General features: G+C 38.9%; 1 protein-coding gene across 1 annotated transcript in view; it reads right to left on the bottom strand.

The window, feature by feature from the left end:
* Window positions 1-12,418, bottom strand: part of LOC120783487 (guanine nucleotide-binding protein G(s) subunit alpha-like) — a 35,843-nt gene extending 23,425 nt beyond the window's left edge. The window contains exons 1-5 of the mRNA XM_040116548.1: window positions 12,182-12,418; window positions 10,690-10,828; window positions 9,018-9,090; window positions 4,678-4,732; window positions 4,009-4,128 (exon numbers count right to left, since the gene is read on the bottom strand). Of these exons, the coding sequence (XP_039972482.1) occupies window positions 4,009-4,128; window positions 4,678-4,732; window positions 9,018-9,090; window positions 10,690-10,828; window positions 12,182-12,199 (405 nt within the window). The 5' untranslated portion in view covers window positions 12,200-12,418. The remainder of the gene's footprint in view (window positions 1-4,008; window positions 4,129-4,677; window positions 4,733-9,017; window positions 9,091-10,689; window positions 10,829-12,181) is intronic.
* Between the last annotated feature and the right edge of the window lie 8,104 nt (window positions 12,419-20,522).

The raw sequence follows: 20,522 nt of genomic DNA on the forward strand, positions 1-20,522 counted from the left end.
GCTTCTTATATTCAAGTTTATAAAACAAAACTGGGAAATTATGTCGGAGGTAAGTGAAAAATTGTTCATAAACAGACTTCAATATCCATTTAAGTTCCAACTGAAAGACGAACAAAAAATTCCTAATTAGAAAATGTGTCACACTGAGTCACTTTATGTTGCAGGTCGAGTCTGTGGAAATTAGGTAGAAATATGTTTTAATTTTTAAGTGTAACTACTGAGTCGAGCGCAGCGTGTGTTTTATCTGTTGATCATCACATCAGTCTGAAACACAAAACTAAGGAATTTCCAGTGCAGATGAAAACTACAGGTAAGCCTGCAATTAAACCAACATGCAGCATAAATGTCAAATGAATTTATATTTACCGATGACCAAGTGGATCCATAATGTATGACAGTTCAGAGTCCCGAAGAATCAAAATTAAGAATTTTTGTTTTACGTCAATTTGTGAACTATTTTTCACTGACTTAATACATAAATCCCCCCCCCCCTTTTTTTTTTTTTAACTAATAAGTCCTATTTCATGCTGATGTCTTCCACATGCAGCCCAAATCACAGGTTACTTTACGACGCACCAGCAAGTAACATAAGAACAATATGAACAAGGTAGAGAACACCAGTTCCATTTTACAGTAGTGAATTCAAGACTTGAGAAGTATCCAGCTCCAGTATCTAGAGGGTTAGGAGAGTTTTGTCTGTATATACACACATAACACCTGCTGCCTGGAAGAGGGATCCCTCCTCTGTTGCTCTTAATGTGGTTTCTCGCTTTTTTTCCTAGTAAAGGATTTTTTTGGAAAAATCAAGTGTTTTGAAGGATAGAGGGTGTCGTCACTGTACTGTGCTGGGAGCAAGGAAGCCAAGGACAGGTGGGTATGGCAGCAGTCGATCAGGGAATAAAAGGGCCTGAGTAACAGTTTTTTTTTTTTATCTTACAGAAAGACATGCTCCATTTTATTCTTAATATTTTAGGAGAAAAAATATTTTTGGTGAATAATAACTAGGAGGATAATTGATCAGACACAAAGCTCGAAAGAAAATAGAGACTACCGAGATTCAATCCAGGCCTCGTGCTTATTCCTCTCTCTCTCTCTCTCTCTCTCTTCCTCCCCTGCTGAAGGCAGCGTCAACCAGTCCAACTGGTTTCCAGTAGGCCCTAAGGCCAGGCGAGGGGGAGCGGAGAGGAGGAGGAGGAGGAGATGGTGGAGGAGTTAGAGGAAAAGCTGAGCCTATCAGATAGTTTTTCTACTCTATTCTCTCTCCCAAACAACCCACCATTCGCTTCATAGGGAAGAATCGCTTCAGACAAACTCAGTGTCAGATCAAAGTTTGAGTGCTGGTCTTCGCCCTTCCATATCGAGACCCCGCAGGTCTTCGGTGGAGGTCCGGTGACGGACTGACAGCCCAAGGGAAGGGTCAGTTCAAGATAGGCCCGCATAATAAATTTGCCATGACGTAACGGAGATAATATCAGGAGACTTCCTTTTGCTTACACACAAATACACACACTCTTCACTGGAAACTCAGCTGCTAAAGACAAATCTACGCTGTAAAAAAAAAAAAAGAAAAAAAAGTTTCAACACTGAAGCTATTGTGCTGGAAAAAACAAGGCAGACACAGTGTTCCTCTTCCTCTGCCTCACCTTTCCCATATTAGAAAACAATTGAAAGCTATTTAATAACTTAAATAATATTACACTTTTTCTTTCATTTTTTAGTTGAGTAGCTTTAAAGTTAAATAAATAATTTTCCACATTTATATAAACAATATCATATAGGTGAATATTATACAAATACTTGATGAAAACCTCTTTTTGACCATTATATGAAATTAAAAATGTTATACAAATTTGATTCTTTAATACAATTTCTTCCAAGATTTCAAACAATCTTTGGAAACCTTTTGATCTTAACTACAATTTAAAATAAATCAACAATGACTTTATAATGTCGGGCAGGACATGTGTGGTGTGAAAGAGATAAAAAATATTTGCATTACATTTGTTCAAGCACTAAATCAAATGCATGATCCTCCATAGATATACTGAAAATTACGTTTTATTTTTGAAAAACAGAACTGCAACTAATTCATATTAATTATCGATTAATCTGCTTGATTATTTGTTTTACGGTTTGTCTACAAAATGTCAGAAAATAGTGAAAAAAAACGTGTGACAGTTTCCTAAAGCGCAACATGATATATTCAGATGTCTTGTTTTGTTCAGACAGCAGTCTGAAACCCAAAAATATTAAAATTTATAACGATATAAAATCAGAGAAAAGGCAGCAAATCCCCACATGTAACAAGCTGGAGCCCGGAAATATTTTTGCATTTTTGCTTGAAAAATGACTTAAAAGACAAAAAAATTATTAAAAACAGTCACAGATTATTTTTCTGCTGATCGACTAATCAATCAATCAACTAATCGTTTGAGCTCAATCGAAAGGTTTCATCATAAATGCAATAGTGAATCCCCAAGATTTTTATGAGTAGCACTGAGTGGTGTTCTTTTAAAGAAGCACACAGGGCTCCGACAGGTCTTACTGCCATTTGTTACACCTGACCACTGGACTCATTAATCCAACTGATATATAACTGAGGGAGTTCTTCTATCGATAGTGTTGTGCAGGAGCACAACTTACGGCCATGGTGTTTTCCCTGAAACACTGTTAAGTCCACAGGACCTCCTTCCGTAATTCTCAACGGCTACATCGAAAAGGAACAGCACATATCTGCAAATTATTCACAAGAAACCAGATTCGGTAGCTCCAGATTACAGACCCCAGGCCCCGGAGCGTTGAATAGGATGGACCTCAGATGCCTAACAGTCTAAGACAGGAACCTGTAGAATCGGTTTTAAACCCTAAAAAAAAACCGTCAGTGATCCCGAAGACGTCAGTAAATGAATAAATAAATATCTGGTCCCGCAGCGAGACCTGCAGCAGGCCGCTTGGAGCTCAGCTCACGGGGGGGGGGAATCCCTCTGAGTCTCCGCGTCTCTGGAGGACATGTCCCCCTACACACATTTAGGGCTATTACAGACAGTCAGCGTTAATAGGCGGTGCGGGTCTCTCAGGTGAGAGGCTCATTCAATTGACAGCCTCCCAAGCGGGAGCACACCTGCTAATTACTGAATCGCTGCGCAAACACACCGGGCAGACTCCTAAAGGCTGCCGTGTGAGGTACCTCGCTCACCTACAGCACACCTAGCCAGGAGACCTGCAGGGTTCACATTTGATAGCAGTTCCAATAAAATTTTAACACCAATTTTACTGGAAAACATCCAATATGTATATAATTGTATTTATATCTATTAAAAAACTACATGTGCATTAATGTAGCTGATTTCCATCATCAGCTGGATACCTGGCAAGAAAAAATAGTATAAACCAGGCTGCGATTAAGATTTGCAAATTTTGAAGGTCTTAAAATGGAATTACTTTTAGGGCTGCGGCTAATTAACAATTATTTGCTCTACAGATTATTTTCAAGATGAATCGTTTGGTTGATAAATTGTGAAAAATGCACCTCGAGGTTTTCCCAGAGCCCAAGTTTACATATTTAAAAAGTCTTATTTTGTCCGACCAACGGTCCAAAACCAAAAGATTTTCAGTTTAATATGACAGAAGAATTAGAAAACCAGCATGTATTCACATTTAAGACTCAAGAGGAAACCAGAGACAATAAATCGATTATTTTCTGTCAACTGACTAATCAACTAATTGCTTCAGCTCTAATTAAGTTGAATTTAAAAAAAAAAGAAAAAAAAAAACTATTGAAGGACCTGCAAGTACCCCAATGACACAGCGTTAAATAAGTTGTTGGTTGAGTCATTACAAAACTGCCTCTGGTAATAAGATGTAAGACGTTGATGATAGATGAATTTCATGGACCTCCAGGTGACAATAAGACATAAAATAGGAGTTGCAATTGAAAGAGGGACGAAGCAAGCTGCTGTAGAGGAGCCAGAGAGTCAGTGTATCTCAAAGAAACAACGTGCAACTTACCGAAGGAAACTCAAAATCCTTCTGGTTTACTTGGTTGAGGACATAATCGATTCGGGACTGGTTTGCAGGACAGGCTAACTGGCACGGCGGTGTGAGTGTACTCATGGCAGCCACAATCGTCTGCATGAGGAAGACGGAAGAAAGAAAGATTTAACACAACAGTTAATAGGAAAACCCATCAACACCGAGACACTTAAAGAGTACAACAGCGTGAACAGCGACACTACATGAGGAGCTTCATTTCAGTTTGTTACGGAACCGTTTTTAAGGAAAAGTGGTGACTGAAGTTCATCACTCAGTATTTTATAACCATTCTGAAAGCTGCTGTCAGGCTCTTTTATTGCCTGGAAATATATAAATAATTTATCATGACTTTGACTTTTATGCTCAAAGTTTTTATAGATAATTAATTAATTCTGACAGGACACTGTTACACACACACACACACACACACACACTCTCAGAGGCAAACAGATTGTATTGTGGTCCATGATTTTGCCTTTTTTCTTGAGTTTCTGTCTTATCATTCACTCAAAGAGCTGGAAATGATCAAATGTCTTTATCATTGCTGCCACCAAGGTAGGAAACACGCTACAAGCAGTTTAAAAAAAAAAAATCTCAAACCTCAGACTTTATCATTGAAAATGAGGCAAAAGTTCAATTTCTTACCTCTATAGCTTCTTTAATGTTGTTTTTAATATCATGAATTTTCTGTTTTTTCTCCCTGTGAAGTACAAAGAAAAGCTCATGTTATTTTTAAACACAAAACCGTTAAGCGTTATTGACTTGAGCCATGAAGGTTAACTGTGAATACAGTAAATCACTTTGCTTGCACGCTAATAAAAACGTGATAACTTCCACCACACGATTCCATGTGGAACATGAAAAAAAAAAAAAAAAAAAAAAATCTGCCATAAAACAAATATGTATAATGCAGCTTCACATGATCTTTTTTTTCTATAATACATAGAAACAGCTTGAAAAAAAACACCAATTATTCCAAAAGAATGGTAAAGAAATGTTTTGTTTCTTATGTTTTTGTAGGTTCAGTAGGAATGTGCGGCACAACATAAACTTCCCCAGCATCTCTCGGTCTGCCTGGAGGTAAATTATATCAGACATCAGTATCATGGCTGTTCTAGATGCATGGATTCGTTATTTTGCTGACGAATGGTCAAGTCCTGAAATTTTGTGTACTTGCTGATACCAAATGAGAACAGCAGGGCTCATTTCAATTTTGGCAAAAAAAAAAAATGATTAAACAGAAAACAGCAGAGTCGGGGGTGTTACTGTACATTTCAAACAGTGTTTAAGTCCAGTTTTTAACTACAACCTACCATGAGCACAAAGCAGAATCCAAAGTATTGGCCAATACAACGATAGGCTCCATATTTTGTCCCTTTATTGTCCTAAAAACAAACTGAATTTCAGCATCACCACACAGCGCGGCGCTCAGTTTATGCAATCTGTGGGCTTCTCTGATACCAGTAGTAAAGGTCTAACGTCACACAGGTCTTTCAGAAACCAGGGCTGCCAGTGTAAGTGTTAAATTCTTTCGAATGTCCTGACAAAAGGCCAGCCGGACTATTGAAACTCTAACTTGATACCGAAATTCCCCAAATGAAACAACCTCAGAGCTGTTTACACAATCGGGTACCTGGATGGTGCGATTTCTTCGACCGAAACATCTCGGGAGCATTTCAGAGCAACAGGCCCCCGAGCACAACATCCCCACGTGCGCGCACAGTTGTGCTACCGCATAGCCTGTTCACATTGCAGCGGCAGTACGAAGACTGAACCGCAGCCTGTAAGACCCGTGCTCAGCAGAAGGATCTCAAATTAAAAGCACGGATGAATATCTTTTGATAATGAATGTGTTCTGTCTGAGGGGACTCTGCTGAAAAAGCGACACTATCAGCATCACAGCGTGGTGCTGCAATCGAAACTAAAACCCTGACTAAGGGTGCCTGCAGAGGACAACGCCAAGTTCCAGCTTTGAAATGCTATTGAGATTTCCTAAATGGACAGTTCTCCCTGCATTAGTGAACATCTAAAAACCCTGTCTGTTTTTATTAGGTTTTACTGACAAAGTGAAATATCTCCATATTTTTGACCTCATACCTCGATTTCAGTTATGCGACTACTGGCGCTTTCAGAAAATATTCAGACATTTCAAGAATGATCATTAGTCATGTGGAAGAAAGTCTTATACAATTAGAAGATTTTATAGCCTGGTTCAAGACTGAATCGTCGCCCACATTTCCGCCTTTTCCCGGATCCGAACAGGTCTGCTGCTCTAAAGCGAATATACCGGTCACGCTGATAATGCTGCCGCAGTGTTTTGGGATGTAAACTTTCAGGCAACGATTAGTCGGTTAATCCTTAAGTCGATCGACAGCAAAGTAAATGGCAACAATTTTGATAAACAATTTTTTTTTTTAAGCCATTTAAACAAAAACAGATTCAGCTTCTCAAATGTGAATAATTTGCTGGTTTTCTTAGTCTTCTGTGACAGTTAAGCTGAAGTTGGATATCTTTGGGTTTTGTAGTGTTGGTGAAGATGTCACCCTGGTCTCTGGGGAACTATGATGGACGTTTTTTTTTTTTTGCAATTATCAGTCGATTGATCGATTAGTTGATAGAAAAACTAAAAATCAATCAGCAACTATTCTGATAATCGCATAATAGTATAAAGTCCTTTTTCAAGCAAAAAAGGCCAAAAACGTGATGGGTCCAGGTTCTTAAATGTGAGAATTTGACCATCAGATTAATGGATATTGAAAATAATTGTTAGTTGCAGCCCCACTTACGGGGACATTTGTTGCATCTCCGTAGAAGTATATTTCTATTCACTATTAACAGAAAGGCTCTAGGTTAGAAAAGTACGAATTTATGAGACCATGTTTTTAATGTACTGGCTCAAATGTAAAAAGAACTACTGATCCCGCTGTCAAATTTTAGATGACCAAACACCAAAGCTAAGAAACATCATTAGAAGGGAGGAACTTAGCAACAGTGGCTTCAAAGAGGGGCTTCTCCCCTCTCAGCTCCTTCATCTCACCCAGAGCAACGGCAGTATGACCACAGACAGAAAGACTACATTCCTCACACTAGGACACCCTACACCCCCCACCCAAAAAAAACTACACAAAACAAAACAATAACAAACACCCACTTGCCATACCAATCTCTTCTCACCTCAGCCCCACTGCCTCTCCCACTCCTTCCTCCTATCCCTCTCCTATATCACTATGTCACTCCAAATCATCTCCCCCTGTCCTCGTCCTCCTCATCCTCCCAGCACCTTGCACAGGCCGACACTGCCCTGCAGCCGGAGGGGAAAACCCAGCAAGGTTAAACCCCTCCCGGCCGAAAAGGCGAGGCAACAAACCCCCGGAGGCTTAACGTGACCGTGGATTTGTCATTACACCACAGCGTCTGCTTCCGTGAGGCGCATCTGTTCGGCACGACCCAAAAATAAGCAAATGGTGATGCTCCCACTGCAAAACCCCTTTCTAGGAAACAGATGATTAAGAATAGAAAAATGTGACTTTTGTTTCCATTGCATCAACCTGGGACCGAGTTTTAGGAAATTCACAAGACAGGGTGGCTTGAAAAACACCCAGGGCAACGTTTCCAAGAAAAACTGAAACAGTTAATTTTTGCTCCAAAACATTACAGAAAAAAACACAGTCCAAAACTTTTGACTTTATTTTCTTCATTAGACCATATTGGATGGTTTATTAAAAACAATAGTCCAAACAATAGACAAGAGTCCGTCACCTCCATGCCAATGGAAAAAATAAATATACTGGCAAGGCAATCAGTTAGATCCGAGTAATTCATCCTCATGCCTAGAAATTCATTGACTTTTCCTATTAATAATCAGTAGGATTAAATATCAGCGTCATATTACAACAAAAAATTCATTTAAAAAAATAAGTGTTACATTTCTCTTCTTCCCGACTGAGGAGGCCAGCTTCTAATTGACATTACAATGGCCAAACTGTCCTAGGACAACAGAAAACGTATTCCAGAACAAAAAGGTAATCTAATCCTCTTTTGTTGTACGAACAAGACAACTAAAGCCACCTTCAGAGCTGCTCTATTATCCTTAAAAAGTAATGTGGTGGTTCAAGAAAAGTACTTTACCGACAAAAGCAATTTGATTTGTCACAAAATGGTAAAAAAAAAAGTTAATCACATGCCTTGTTTTTCAAACAATCCAAAAACCCACAGAAATTTTATTTACTATATCAACTGAATAAATAAAATAAACACACTGAAAAAACAACAACTCCTTGTATTTCAAAAGCTGAAACCACAGAATATTGACATTTTTGCTTGAAAAATAACTACAACGATTTATCGTTTATTGAACTATTTACGGATTAATTTTCTTTTATTGGCCACTATTTATTTTGATCAACTAATCGTTACAGCTCTATTTTGGAATATAGCTTAAATAACAATTTCACAGGGGAATAACAGTAAAATGACGCGGCTTCAAAACTGAATGTATAGCACGCTACGCCTGCCAAAATACAATTTGAATACTGAATCCATCCAGCCTCTTTCACAAACTAAATCTTGCATCTAGCCCTTCTCTAATTATTTTTTTTTTCTCTAACTGTGTTTAGTTTTTCTCATGTTGTGTCCTGATGATTTCATTCCCTGCCATTTCTTACAGTTTCCCACACCGCTGACAAGAGGCTTCCTCAGTGACTTATTTTACGCTGATGTGTAGCTGAGGGAATAGGACAGTGAGGGGCCTACACCTGCTTGGCGTCGGCATCACTGAAGGTCTTGTCCTATCATTTGTATTTTCCGAATATGCTCCAATGGTCCTCGCCCCCAAAGCCATCATCACATTATCAAGGTGTCTGGTGAACAAATATTTTCATACCCGATCCCGTCAAAACCATCACAACTGTGTGTGTGTGTTTGTTAAGTGGACTGAATGTGCTGCAGGTGTGTGGAGATACAGCAGGAGGTAAACCAACACTTACTCTGCGTTGAAGCCATTAACATGCAATATTCGCATCTGTTTGACTATCGTGCTTTTCCCGGATTCACCGGCCCCTGAAAGCAGAAAGAGGACAGAGAGGCATATCAAGAGATGTTTATGAATTGTACAGAACTCTTTTAAAAAGAAGGCACAGACTAAAACATTCGAGACAGGGATCCATCTGAACCTAGCGGATGATGGTTTAAAAACTTGTTGCTGGACACTGGGTCCTCGGAGGACAAAGGCTTTTGGTGGCTTGGTGGAAAACCAGGAAAGTAGAAGATGAAGTGGAAGAGCTACAAACCTGGGCACCGAAGATTTTATCCGTAACTGATTTGAATGTCAGGGCTGTGTTTCTAAATACAGAGGTCCTGTCCAACACAGCACCCGCACTGTCCCACACCTAAACTCCTCACTCCTTCACAGCGCTCTACGTTACACAGAAGCAATACTGCCTGGCCCGAGCAAGATGGCAGGACCTCAAAAGAACCAATCAAAGCGCCAGGTGAGGCTTGCCTGTTCTTATCAGTGGTGGAAAACAACCATGTATGTTTACATTACTCAAGTGCTGTGTTTCAGCAGAATTTTTAAGAAACTCTCCTTGAACTGTTTGGGATCCAGAAAATGTAATTTTCCATAACTCTAGCATGACACAACGTTTTGGGGAGAAGAGAAAAATTCATAAATGTGCCCTAGCGAACTGAAAATGAAAGGAGCAAGGCCATGACATCTCCTAACCCAAACAACCAGCAGCTAGCTGGGCTACAGGCCTGCTATTTGGAGCCTGAGGCTGAGTGTACAAATCTAGGATCAATTTCAGACTAGAATGACCGGGACAATTAGTCAAGGGAAGTGAGTAATCCTAACAGTAATCCTAATTTTCTCTCCGTACCCCAGGAGGTTTAGCAGGAGGGTGCTAGCCCTGGCCTTAGGTTCGCATGCTGTAGCATGACGTGGGGCCCCTGGACGATGAAGCTCCAAACAGCATTATGAATTTAAAAATAGCAGAGTTTTCAAGGACTAATTAGAGAATATCCATTTCCAGAGTGTCTGGTGTGGAGAGGATTATGCGAAGGTAAGTCTGAAAAAAAAAAAAAACAGCATCAAACATGAGGACTAAAGGCCTGAACAACTCAAGGTGAAGGCATCTGGCATCCAAACTGCACCCACAAACATGACAGATTGCAACTTTTGCAGTTTACATGTGTGGAGAAAAGACACAACAATGCGAAACGCCTACTGCTGGCCTCCCGGCCCCTGCATGGTGCCTGTGTGTCTGTCTGTCTGTCTGTCTGTCTGTCTGTCTGTCTGTCTGTCCACCGTCCCCTCACATGTTCTGTGATCACGTTCCATAATAACCCATGAATGCAGGAGACGGGCCTGATGTTCAGCTGCCCTGTGTCAGGACACTGTAAACCAGTGCTGCCATGACTTCGCGTCATTGCATCATTTGTTGATGCCTCACTGTTAAGAGGGTGAGGAAGTTATTGTAGAAATGTTTTATTTTTTCTCCACGAGTCCAATCTGAAACAATGGCTATTACATGCGCATAAACAGGTGAAAATACACTTGCATTGTTCTGTGGGTGCAACAATTCAGCGCAAAATGGACCTTCTGGCTTAAAATGAACACACACACACACAGATATTAATGACATATTTCACAAAACCTACCTAATAGTAGTAGCCGGTGAGTCGCCCGGTAAATCTGTTTGTCTTTCTGGAGCTGCTTCTCTATCTTTTTGTTGGCTTCCCTCTGTGCCTTCTCCTCATTTCGTTGGTCTTCGGTCTTACTATTGCCAAGACAGCCCATCTTCCCAAAAAAAACCCGGTGATAGGTTCAGGGGGGGAGGCAGGGTGGTTGGTCGGTTGGGTGGGTGGGCAAGTTGGGTGCAGGGAGGGAGGAGAGAGGGAGGGTGTCGATCAGAAGAAAAAAAAATCAATTGATCCTAAATTCCTAGACTGGCCCAGCACAGGAACACCGGGCTCAAAATGGGTGACATTTATGTTGCCAGATGCAGAGGAAACAGATGTGAACCTGTTAGGTAGCAGACGTTGGGGCCCCCACGGTGGGCTTTGGCACGATACGTATGGATGGATGTGGCTATTTACTGGCAATTAATCAACGAGAGCTCAGTCAGAGAGGAGCGGAGCAACGATGCCGCCCTCTCAGACGCTTGATTCCCGTGTTTTTCACTGTAAATCCGCAATGAAGTCATCAACATTGATGTGAGAGTGCATGTGAAATCTCCAGCCTTGCAATGCACATGAATGAGCGTCGGTGGTACCGGTTCCTCAAAGGCGTTTTTAAATTCAAACGCTGGCTTCGTTTAACATGTATATTTTCACGCTATTATGTTTAATTTTCTCAGCAAATGTCTCCTCCGGAGCCCATCTTCGGCAGATATCTCACACTGCCATTCAATTCATTTCCACTCACAACCAAAGCCCTATTTTCTCAGCCTTTTTTTTTTTTTATCCTTTAAATATATATGTTAGGTTTTTATTTTTAGGGGCTGTTTGCAAATCCGTTCTCCACCTAAACAAAGCACACCGGAGGGCGGGTGAACAAAAAAAACAAACAAAAAAAATTAAAGCAAAAAAATAAAAAATAAATATTTCCTCTTAAAATGACGGCATGTGAATCATCGGGCTACACCGGGGCTTCTTTCTCTATCACAAATCCGTCCCATTATACACCGATTTTGGGGGTTTTTTTCTGTTTTTTTTTTTTTTTTTTTTTTAATGAGGGTGGGGGGGTGGTGGTGGGGTTGGGGGTTGCTAGCAACCTTATCAATAATATCCTGTTTTTTAGCCGATGTCAAAATTATTTCCTCTCCCCGTCAACAGATGCTGGTGCCTGCCTTTTCGGAGGGTTTGACCAGACCCGAAAAAGAAAAAGGCCCCTTCTCCGTCCTTTTTTCTCTCCGTAACGTTAATTTGTATTTCTCCTCACATCGGAAAGCTTCTCGGGGCGAGCAACGGCGGCTTTCGGCAGCTGGACGTCCTTGAATAAAACGCGATATCCAGGTGATATTCGTGGAAATCCTCCGTTATTTTCCCGTTTGGCGCAGGTACAGCCCGCTGTCAAGTCCCTCAGCTTTTTGTATTCCCTTTGAATCCGTATGGTAGATTATGGTTACATGTGCATGATACATGAACATACCGCGGTGTTTTCAATCATTGATCCAGCGGCGAGACGCTCATCTTTACCGCCGAGAGGCCGCGTCTGCTCCGATCAACCGGTCGGGGAATTGAGAAACGTTTATTTGCAGTGTTACTCTGAATTATTTTTGCCCCCGTTTTTCTCTGAGAATTGTACATTGAGATAGATAGGGTTGAAGAGGTGGGGTGGGGCAAAAAGCTCTCACGGAACCCTGGGAACGAAGAGCGGTGGTCAAGTTTTCCGGGAGGGCAAACTCACTTTCCGGTTGCTGTTTTCACAATAAAGTCCCAATCGAAGCTCCCTGCCCCAATGCACGCTCAATAGCCAGTTTATTAGGTACACCTGGCTAAAACCAACGCAGTCTGTATCATTGTCTGATAAGGCATCGTCATCCTCACCACAAAGGGACACCGGGAAAAAAAACACAAAGAGATGCAACATGACCATAGGGAGACACAAAACAACCACATAGAGACACAAAACGACCACAAACAGACAAAAAAAATGACTACAATGAGATGCAAAATGACCACTAAGAGAGACAAAACAACCACAAACAGATGCAAATGACTACAAAGAAACACAAAACAACCACAAAGAGACACAAAATGACTACAATGGGATGCAAGACGACCACAAAACAACTTCTAAGGGGTGCAAAATAACAGAAGAGACGCAAAATGACCAAAAAGAGGCACAAAACGGCCACGAAGAGACGCAAAACAACCATGAAGAGATGCAAAATGACCAAAAAGAGACACAAAATGACTATAAACAGACAAAAAACGACTACAATGTGATGCAGAATGACCAATAAGAGAGACAAAACAACCACAAAAAGATGCAAATGACTACAAAGAGACACAAAACAACCACAAAGAGACACAAAACGACCACAAACAGACAAAAAAATGACTACAATGAGATGCAGAATGACCACTAAGAGAGACAAAACAACCACAAACAGATGCAAATGACTACAAAGAGACACAAAACAACCACAAAGAGACACAAAATGACTACAACTGGATGCAAGACGACCACAAAACAACTTCTAAGGGGTGCAAAATAACAGAAGAGACACAAAATGACCAAAAAGAGGCACAAAACGGCCCCGAACAGACGCAAAAAAACCATGAAGAGTTGCAAAATTACTACAAAGAGACACAAAATGACTATAAACGGCACACCTTATCAGTCCACTGGAGATGTCTCCCTAATTAATTAAAATCCTAGCTAAAAATACAAAACTGTTATGCTGAAGGAGGATTTTCCACAATCTGGCAAGCAGAGAGTTGTTCTTATTAATGGCTTATAACCGCTCTATAAAGCATTAGTGAATGATTTGTTAACCATTAATTACACTTGATAAAATGTTTCTTATCAGAAAGTGGTACCATGCATGCTAATACCTGCAATAAGTCCTATCTTCATGAAGGTCATAACATTCAGTTTCTGTTGAAATTATTCAAAATATGTGTTGATTCAACTTAATGATCATTTTAGAGGATGTAGTCTGTAGTGCTGTTGAAATCTATTAGGTAATAATGAGAGGTGTTTCTAATATTTAATCTACCTGCATTGATATAAACGTACTGAATAAAATATTAAAACATGTCTCACTATAATGCAATACAGATCGAAACAGCACTAATAACATCTACCAAAATAATCATAAAATAAACACCTCTGTAAATCAGTTTCAATAAAAACTAAACATTAAAACCTTCACGAAAGTAGAATTATTGAAGGACATTCGTATTAGACTGGTTTAATTTTAGCTTGGTGTAACAAAAAATTCCCAACTAAGTGTAAATGATTTCTTTGTTTTGGAAAAACCCCCCCCACAAAAAATCAACTCTGACGATCGTTAAGATTGTCAAACGTGCGTTCTTTGAAAACAAAGGTCACAGCCTTTTCCAGAAAACACGTGGAATTCATTCATAGACTTCCTGACAGTGGTGAAAGTACCCTAATCCTTTATTAAAGTAAAAGTGAAACAAAAATGTAAAATACTCCCTTACAAGTTAGTCCCACATTCAAAAACCCACACAAGTAAAAGTACAGAGGTATTACCAGCAAAAATTATGTTAAGTATCAAAAGCTAAAGGTCTTGGCCCCGTGACTGTGATACATTCATCACACTGTATGTCATTATTAGATCGTTGATACAGTTGTATCAATGTGTAAATGGCATTTTACTATTGCAGGTGGTCAAATTGGAGCTAGTTTAAATTTTTAATAAACAGTTCAGTAATTTAGTCCAGTGGTTCCCAACATACGTGTCCGACCTCTTTGGGTTTCAAACAGTGATTTAGATGAAACTATTTAGAAGAGTTTAGAGGAGAAATGTCTTTTCAGTGGAACTGCTGACACGTCTCATAGATGTCTGAAATATGACAAGGAAGCCAAAATAGACACTTTTTAAAGAGGGATCCATAAGTTAAAATGATTGGGGGCAGGTGGTTTCATTTTTAACAATTTATTGTACTTTTTAAGATTATCAATTTAAAAAAAAAAAAAAAAAAAGTAAAATCTTACACAGTAAAGTAAATAGTAACTTGAGCTGTCAGCAAAATGTAGAGGAGAAAAACTACAATATTTACAGATGAAATGTAGAGAAGTTATAAGTAGCATAACATCTCTACACATCCTGAAAAATAAACCAATACAGGATTCCCCAGAACAAGAGCTTTATTTGTTTGTAAGCACAAAATAGTCTAACGTGTGGATACCATCAATCATTTCTTTTTTATCCAGAAAATTTCACTTTAATTATTAATTGTTGTGGATGATATGAATGAATTACTATTTCAGATTAATTACAACCTGGTATGTATCATTTAACAAAACACTTAAGGCCACCTAGCTTTACAATACAATAAGTATTAGCTATGAATAGATCAAAATAATCAAATAAATTACCGATATAATTATAATGCACACAAAACATTAACAACAAAAACATCAACAAAACAAATTTGTGAGCATTATGTTTTGTGAGTTTTACGAGTAGCCTACTCCAGAGTAGCATACTGTAAATCAAAACTCCATTTTGGCATGGAGCTGTAGTTAAAGATAAAAACAGTATTTTTCTGGACTTTTTTTCTATCATGTTCCTGTGTCACTAAACACTTTTACTGTAACATACATAAATCCTTAACAGGGTACATATTTATACTTCAGGGCAAAAACAAAGAAAGAGGCAAATCCACAAACCGCCAAAATCTTTGCACTTCCCTTTTCATTTTTTTTCAAGGCGAGAGCGACCTGATGCTTTTAGTTTGAAGTTACGATTAGCGTCTTTCCGCTTCCCTCCATGTTATCGCTTGACGCAGGGTCGGATCACATGATTGCCTGGAGCGTCATGAAGCAGAGGTACAGAAGGGGAGAGGCGCCCTCTTTGAAGCAAAATGATCATCAGCCTACCCACCCAAAACACATTAATCAATAAAACTGAAAACCCATAAACTAAGTCATAAAACATATTCATACACGAGCAATAACAGCGAAGGGTTTCATATACATTTAATAGCAATGACATAGATACTGATACAAATAATAGGGTGGGTTCAGGCTGAACGGGATATTAAAGCTCATGCATAGTTCACTGTGTGACTTTTGATGGCAAAAAAACAATACAGCTGTTCTTGTGTTGTCGCTGAATGTCCGTTGGACAATAATCTGAGGTCTTGATTGGTCAAATGTCACAGCCGTCGACGTGGTATCACTTTCAAAACCGCCTCACCCAGCAAACCTCACGGTCAAGGCTGGATCACCAACCGGACAAAACTGCCCAGAGGCCGCAGACCTCCGGGGGCCCCAGAAGTCCCGGGTTTACTCCGTATGTTTTCTACGGAATTGGATTACATTCGTTAGAAATTTGCTCCACTGTAGAGCAATATCAACCATGACAGGTCCTCCATCTTGTTGCCTTGTCTTGTAGAGAGACTGTGTGTCAAAATGTAGTTTTCAGACTTCTTTGTCCAGTGGTTAAAACACACACACACACACACACACACACACACACACACACACACACACACACACACACACACACACACACACAAAACTTGGCAAAGTAGTATTATCACATCGTAATCATAACCACAATTATTCAGCTCCAGAGTACTGGTTGCTTTCTGGGTGGGAAGACAATGAGGCTGCCATGTACAGTGGGGGTCAATAGGGGCCCAAAAACCAATAGTTGCCCCGGGGCCGACCAGAAGGTTAATCCAGCCATGCTCACCGTGGGCCTGCTGGCAAATGAAATGCTGTTTTGTAATGATATTGCAGATAGTAAAAACAATGATTAAACAACAATCTGAACTCTACTTTTAAACTATCTTCATACTGTCACTTTATTAAAAGATAACAGAAATTGTATTTAGTCTAAAAAATTTTTAAAAACATATTTATAAACAGTGTCCCAGTCAAGCTGACAGTATTAGATAAACTGGGGCAGGGGATTTCAAGTTGAGTGGGACAGCATAAAAACTACTCATAGCAATCAGTCAATGAATCACAATGCTAAAACACTAATGATTTGTCATATTTTACGTTAATTAGCTGAAAGGAAATGGGAAGCACTTGGCGAGGGACAGAGAAAGGGGGAAAATATAATAATACACCCATGGATAAAAGACAATAAAAGGGACCTGTTTTAGTACGAGGGCAAACTGTCCAAAGATATATTATTATTACACAAATTAAACAAGTTTTGAACGTATTTTCTCAACATTTGGTTTTAATCGAACAACAATAGATCCTGCTTTTAGTTCAGTGTAATTGAATCATTTTTGCAGATTACTGCCCATTTCCATCTAACTACTGATTCAATATATTCAGCAGCGTTAGCATATTCAGTAATTTAGCTATGAATCGGGTAAATTAATGTGAACGGGAGCGACTCGGTCTGAACGAAATATCTGCATAAATCTCTTGCTTTTGTTTGCTTACACGTATGATAAGATTTAAGGATAAAGTAAGTGTCCCACTCAACCAGAAAATGACACTTCTGCAACAAAGGGTGACGGGTGGAGTTTGTGAATGTAACTTGTTTGAAAATTATTTCTGCAATTTGATTTCCACTGCTCGCACATTGAGGACGACCGACTTAAACGAAAAAGAACATTCGTTTAGTTTGACCGGACATTGACATCACCCAAATATTCTAATATTACTAATATTACTACTGCTACTACTACTGCTGCTTCTGCTGCTTCTGGTAATAATAATAATACTTATAATAATAATAATAATAGAGGAACAGTAACTTTGCTTACTGAACCTCTTCAGTTGCTCCATGCAAGGCCAGGGGGCTGGAAGAGGGGGGGGGGGCAATGTCATTGTTTTCCAAGTCACAATAATACTCCAGTCTTATGAAGTCCCATGTCAAGTCCCAAAGCAGACGATAGCCTTTAATGGCAAATTTTAAAGCAGAGTAACAGCCTGTATATTAAATTTACAGAAAGAGTGGATGCTAGATTGTTAATGGCTAATAGTTGTTTATAACTTTGAATCGATATTTAAATTATTTCTGGATAACTTAAAAGGAAAATTGATCACATGGGCCTTGGTGTATTACTAAGGTCGGGGTTCAATGGCATCTTATCAAATCTGAATGTCGTTTTTAATCCCTTATTAAATGTATTAAACCCCAAGGTTTCAACATAAGTGAAAAAGGGTAAAAACAAAGAAAACCACACTTTGTAAACATTCATTTTTATATGTAGGCTTGGGGAGGATTTCAGGTCATTTCATGTCAAAAGGGTGAAGTTCAAGTAAAGTCAAAAGTCACTGATTGTAAAGTATTTTCTTTTCTTTTCTTTCCTTTGCTTTTTTTTTCTACTATCAAGTCAAATCAAAAGTAATTAAATTTGTAACAACTTACTTTTACTAATAAGATTTTACACAAAAAAACAAATGATCTTTTTATAAAAATCCAACAAATTGTTAAAGATCTAAAGAACTGTTTTCGCCTGTGACCTCTAACAAAAAGACCAGTGTCTAGTTTCAGGTGTCTGTTGTTTATAATCATGATTTAATTTAGTTTCATTTAAATGACTGTTCACAGTCCAAAAAGGTAAAACTTTGAAGTTGTTAAAAGTAGCTCCATCCCCACCAGCTACAACAGGAAAATGTGGCTCACACACTGATATATCTGTATCAAGAACGTGATTTATTATATCAGTCACAAGGGGTTGTTTTTCTGCGAAACGAGTACTTTTACTTTTATACTCTAAGTAAATTTAGCTGATGATACTTCAGTACTTTTATTTAAGTAAGATTTTAAATGAAGGAGTTATACTTGTAACAGAGTATTTTTACCTCCTGGCATGTGTGTTTTTTCTTGAGCAAAGGATCTGAGCTCTTCTTCCACCACTGCTCTCAATAGGTGTCAAACCCAACTGAACGTCTTTGGTGGATTTTGGACCGACGTGTTAGGTGACGCTCTCCACCACCATCGTGAAAACACCAAATGCAGGGGATATCTTTGGGAAGAACGGCTCTCCATCCCTTCCAGTAGCGTTCAGGAGACTTGGAGTACCAAGTCAACAGTATGCCAAGCGGCACTGAAACTGTTATGGCAGCTCGTGGTGGACCAACACTTTACTAACAGTCCTTTAATTTGCGGACCCAAAACAGGGCAGGACTTAACTGAGCAGCCGACAACGACCTTATTTGTCCGAAATGCTGATTCTTAGACTCTGGGTTGGGCCTCACAGGATTTTGGAAAGAATGGAATAAACCCACATTACTACTGCTTTCAAGCGACATGTGATAACAATCTAAACCATCTACATGACAACTGAGCAACTTTATTAGCTGAGGAAGGCTATTAGATCCGGTTGAAAGCTTTGAAAACAACAAACAAGAAAGAATTTGACCTTGCTTTCAGATTTTTTTTTTTTCTTTTCCCAAAACAAAAAACAAAAACAAAAAAAATTGAAGACCTTACATATTTGAAATATTGTAGAAATATTTAAAAAAAATGTATCTAAGGTATGGAATAAAACTATTTATTTAGACCCTGTTATTATTTAGACAGTTATAGATCCTGATATAGTTAAAACTAGTTCAGAGTGCCATGCGATAATATTCGTCAGTCTGCTGGCATGTAGATTCTTTTACTCAGCTGGATGCAGGCAACGGCATAAAGATGTATTTAGATTTTGGAAAAAATCAAGTTTTCATTAAAGCGGACAGGAGGGTAAATTCTATAAAATACAGTTACCTTTTATAAATCACTTTATTCAGATGACAAACCGAAATGTTAATACATATTATTACCATCACCTTTACTACTGCTTATCTGTTCATTCTTGTTAGTTCCTCTTGATTATGGGGACCAAATACTGGTTTACAGGTGCAACAGCTTTTTTACCAGTAAGCGTATTGGACGTCCACCCTTGGATTTCCATTTGATTTTATTCGTCATTCATATGGTTTAAAAACCTCTCGTGTAGTGTATAATTGTTGTATAATTGTATTGTATCAAAGGTTGTATAATGATTTTAGATTTTGTAGTATCTATTGTTAAAAGTTCAATAAAAATAAAAAGACCTTTGATATTACGTATTGTTCACTGTGTTACCTTGAAATAGACTAAGCTCTTTCAGTGCCACAAACCTTTGGCTTTCTGTGTAATTTAGTCTATTTACACTGTGGACTGCAATATTTGGGTTTAATTGAGTTTCCATGAATTCAGAGACTGTTACAAAATACTTACATCATCATTTTAATTGATATATACGTTTTAAGAAACATTTAGAATAAAATCCAGATGTCCCGTCAGTTTAACTCACCTAATGTTGATCCGAAGAGTGCTTTTTTTTTTTCTTAAACTTGTAATGGCTCTCTAGCTCTTCCTCCTTTAGCTCTAACAGGCAAGCATGCAAACTGTGCACATCACAAATCATACACCCACAGATACACGTAATGTATGGATGGGCACACACACACACACACACACACACACACACACAGAGATACACACAAACACTCCCTCCACAAATATATCAAAAGACGAGGGAAAGAAGCTCAGGTCAGAACACATAAAGGTCATCAATGACAACTAGATGCTAATGTGGCTCTCTAATGAACCCCAACAGACAGCTGGAGAAGTTAAAGAAGAAATGAATTAAATCCTAGAAGTAACTTAAATGTAATAACAAAAATCTCTCAGAACAACAAGCTGCATCTACTCTACCTCTCTTTTGTTTCTACTACACAAAGTCTGTATGCTCAGATGGAATCCCATCTTTTTTTCCTAAAATTCACGGTATCTGGTAAACTCCTAAACAGTTTCACTGATTTACCTGTGAACACTGGACCTTTG

The sequence above is a fragment of the Xiphias gladius genome, chromosome 21 (assembly GCF_016859285.1).
Source record: "Xiphias gladius isolate SHS-SW01 ecotype Sanya breed wild chromosome 21, ASM1685928v1, whole genome shotgun sequence".
Classification (NCBI taxonomy): Eukaryota; Metazoa; Chordata; class Actinopteri; order Istiophoriformes; family Xiphiidae; genus Xiphias; species Xiphias gladius.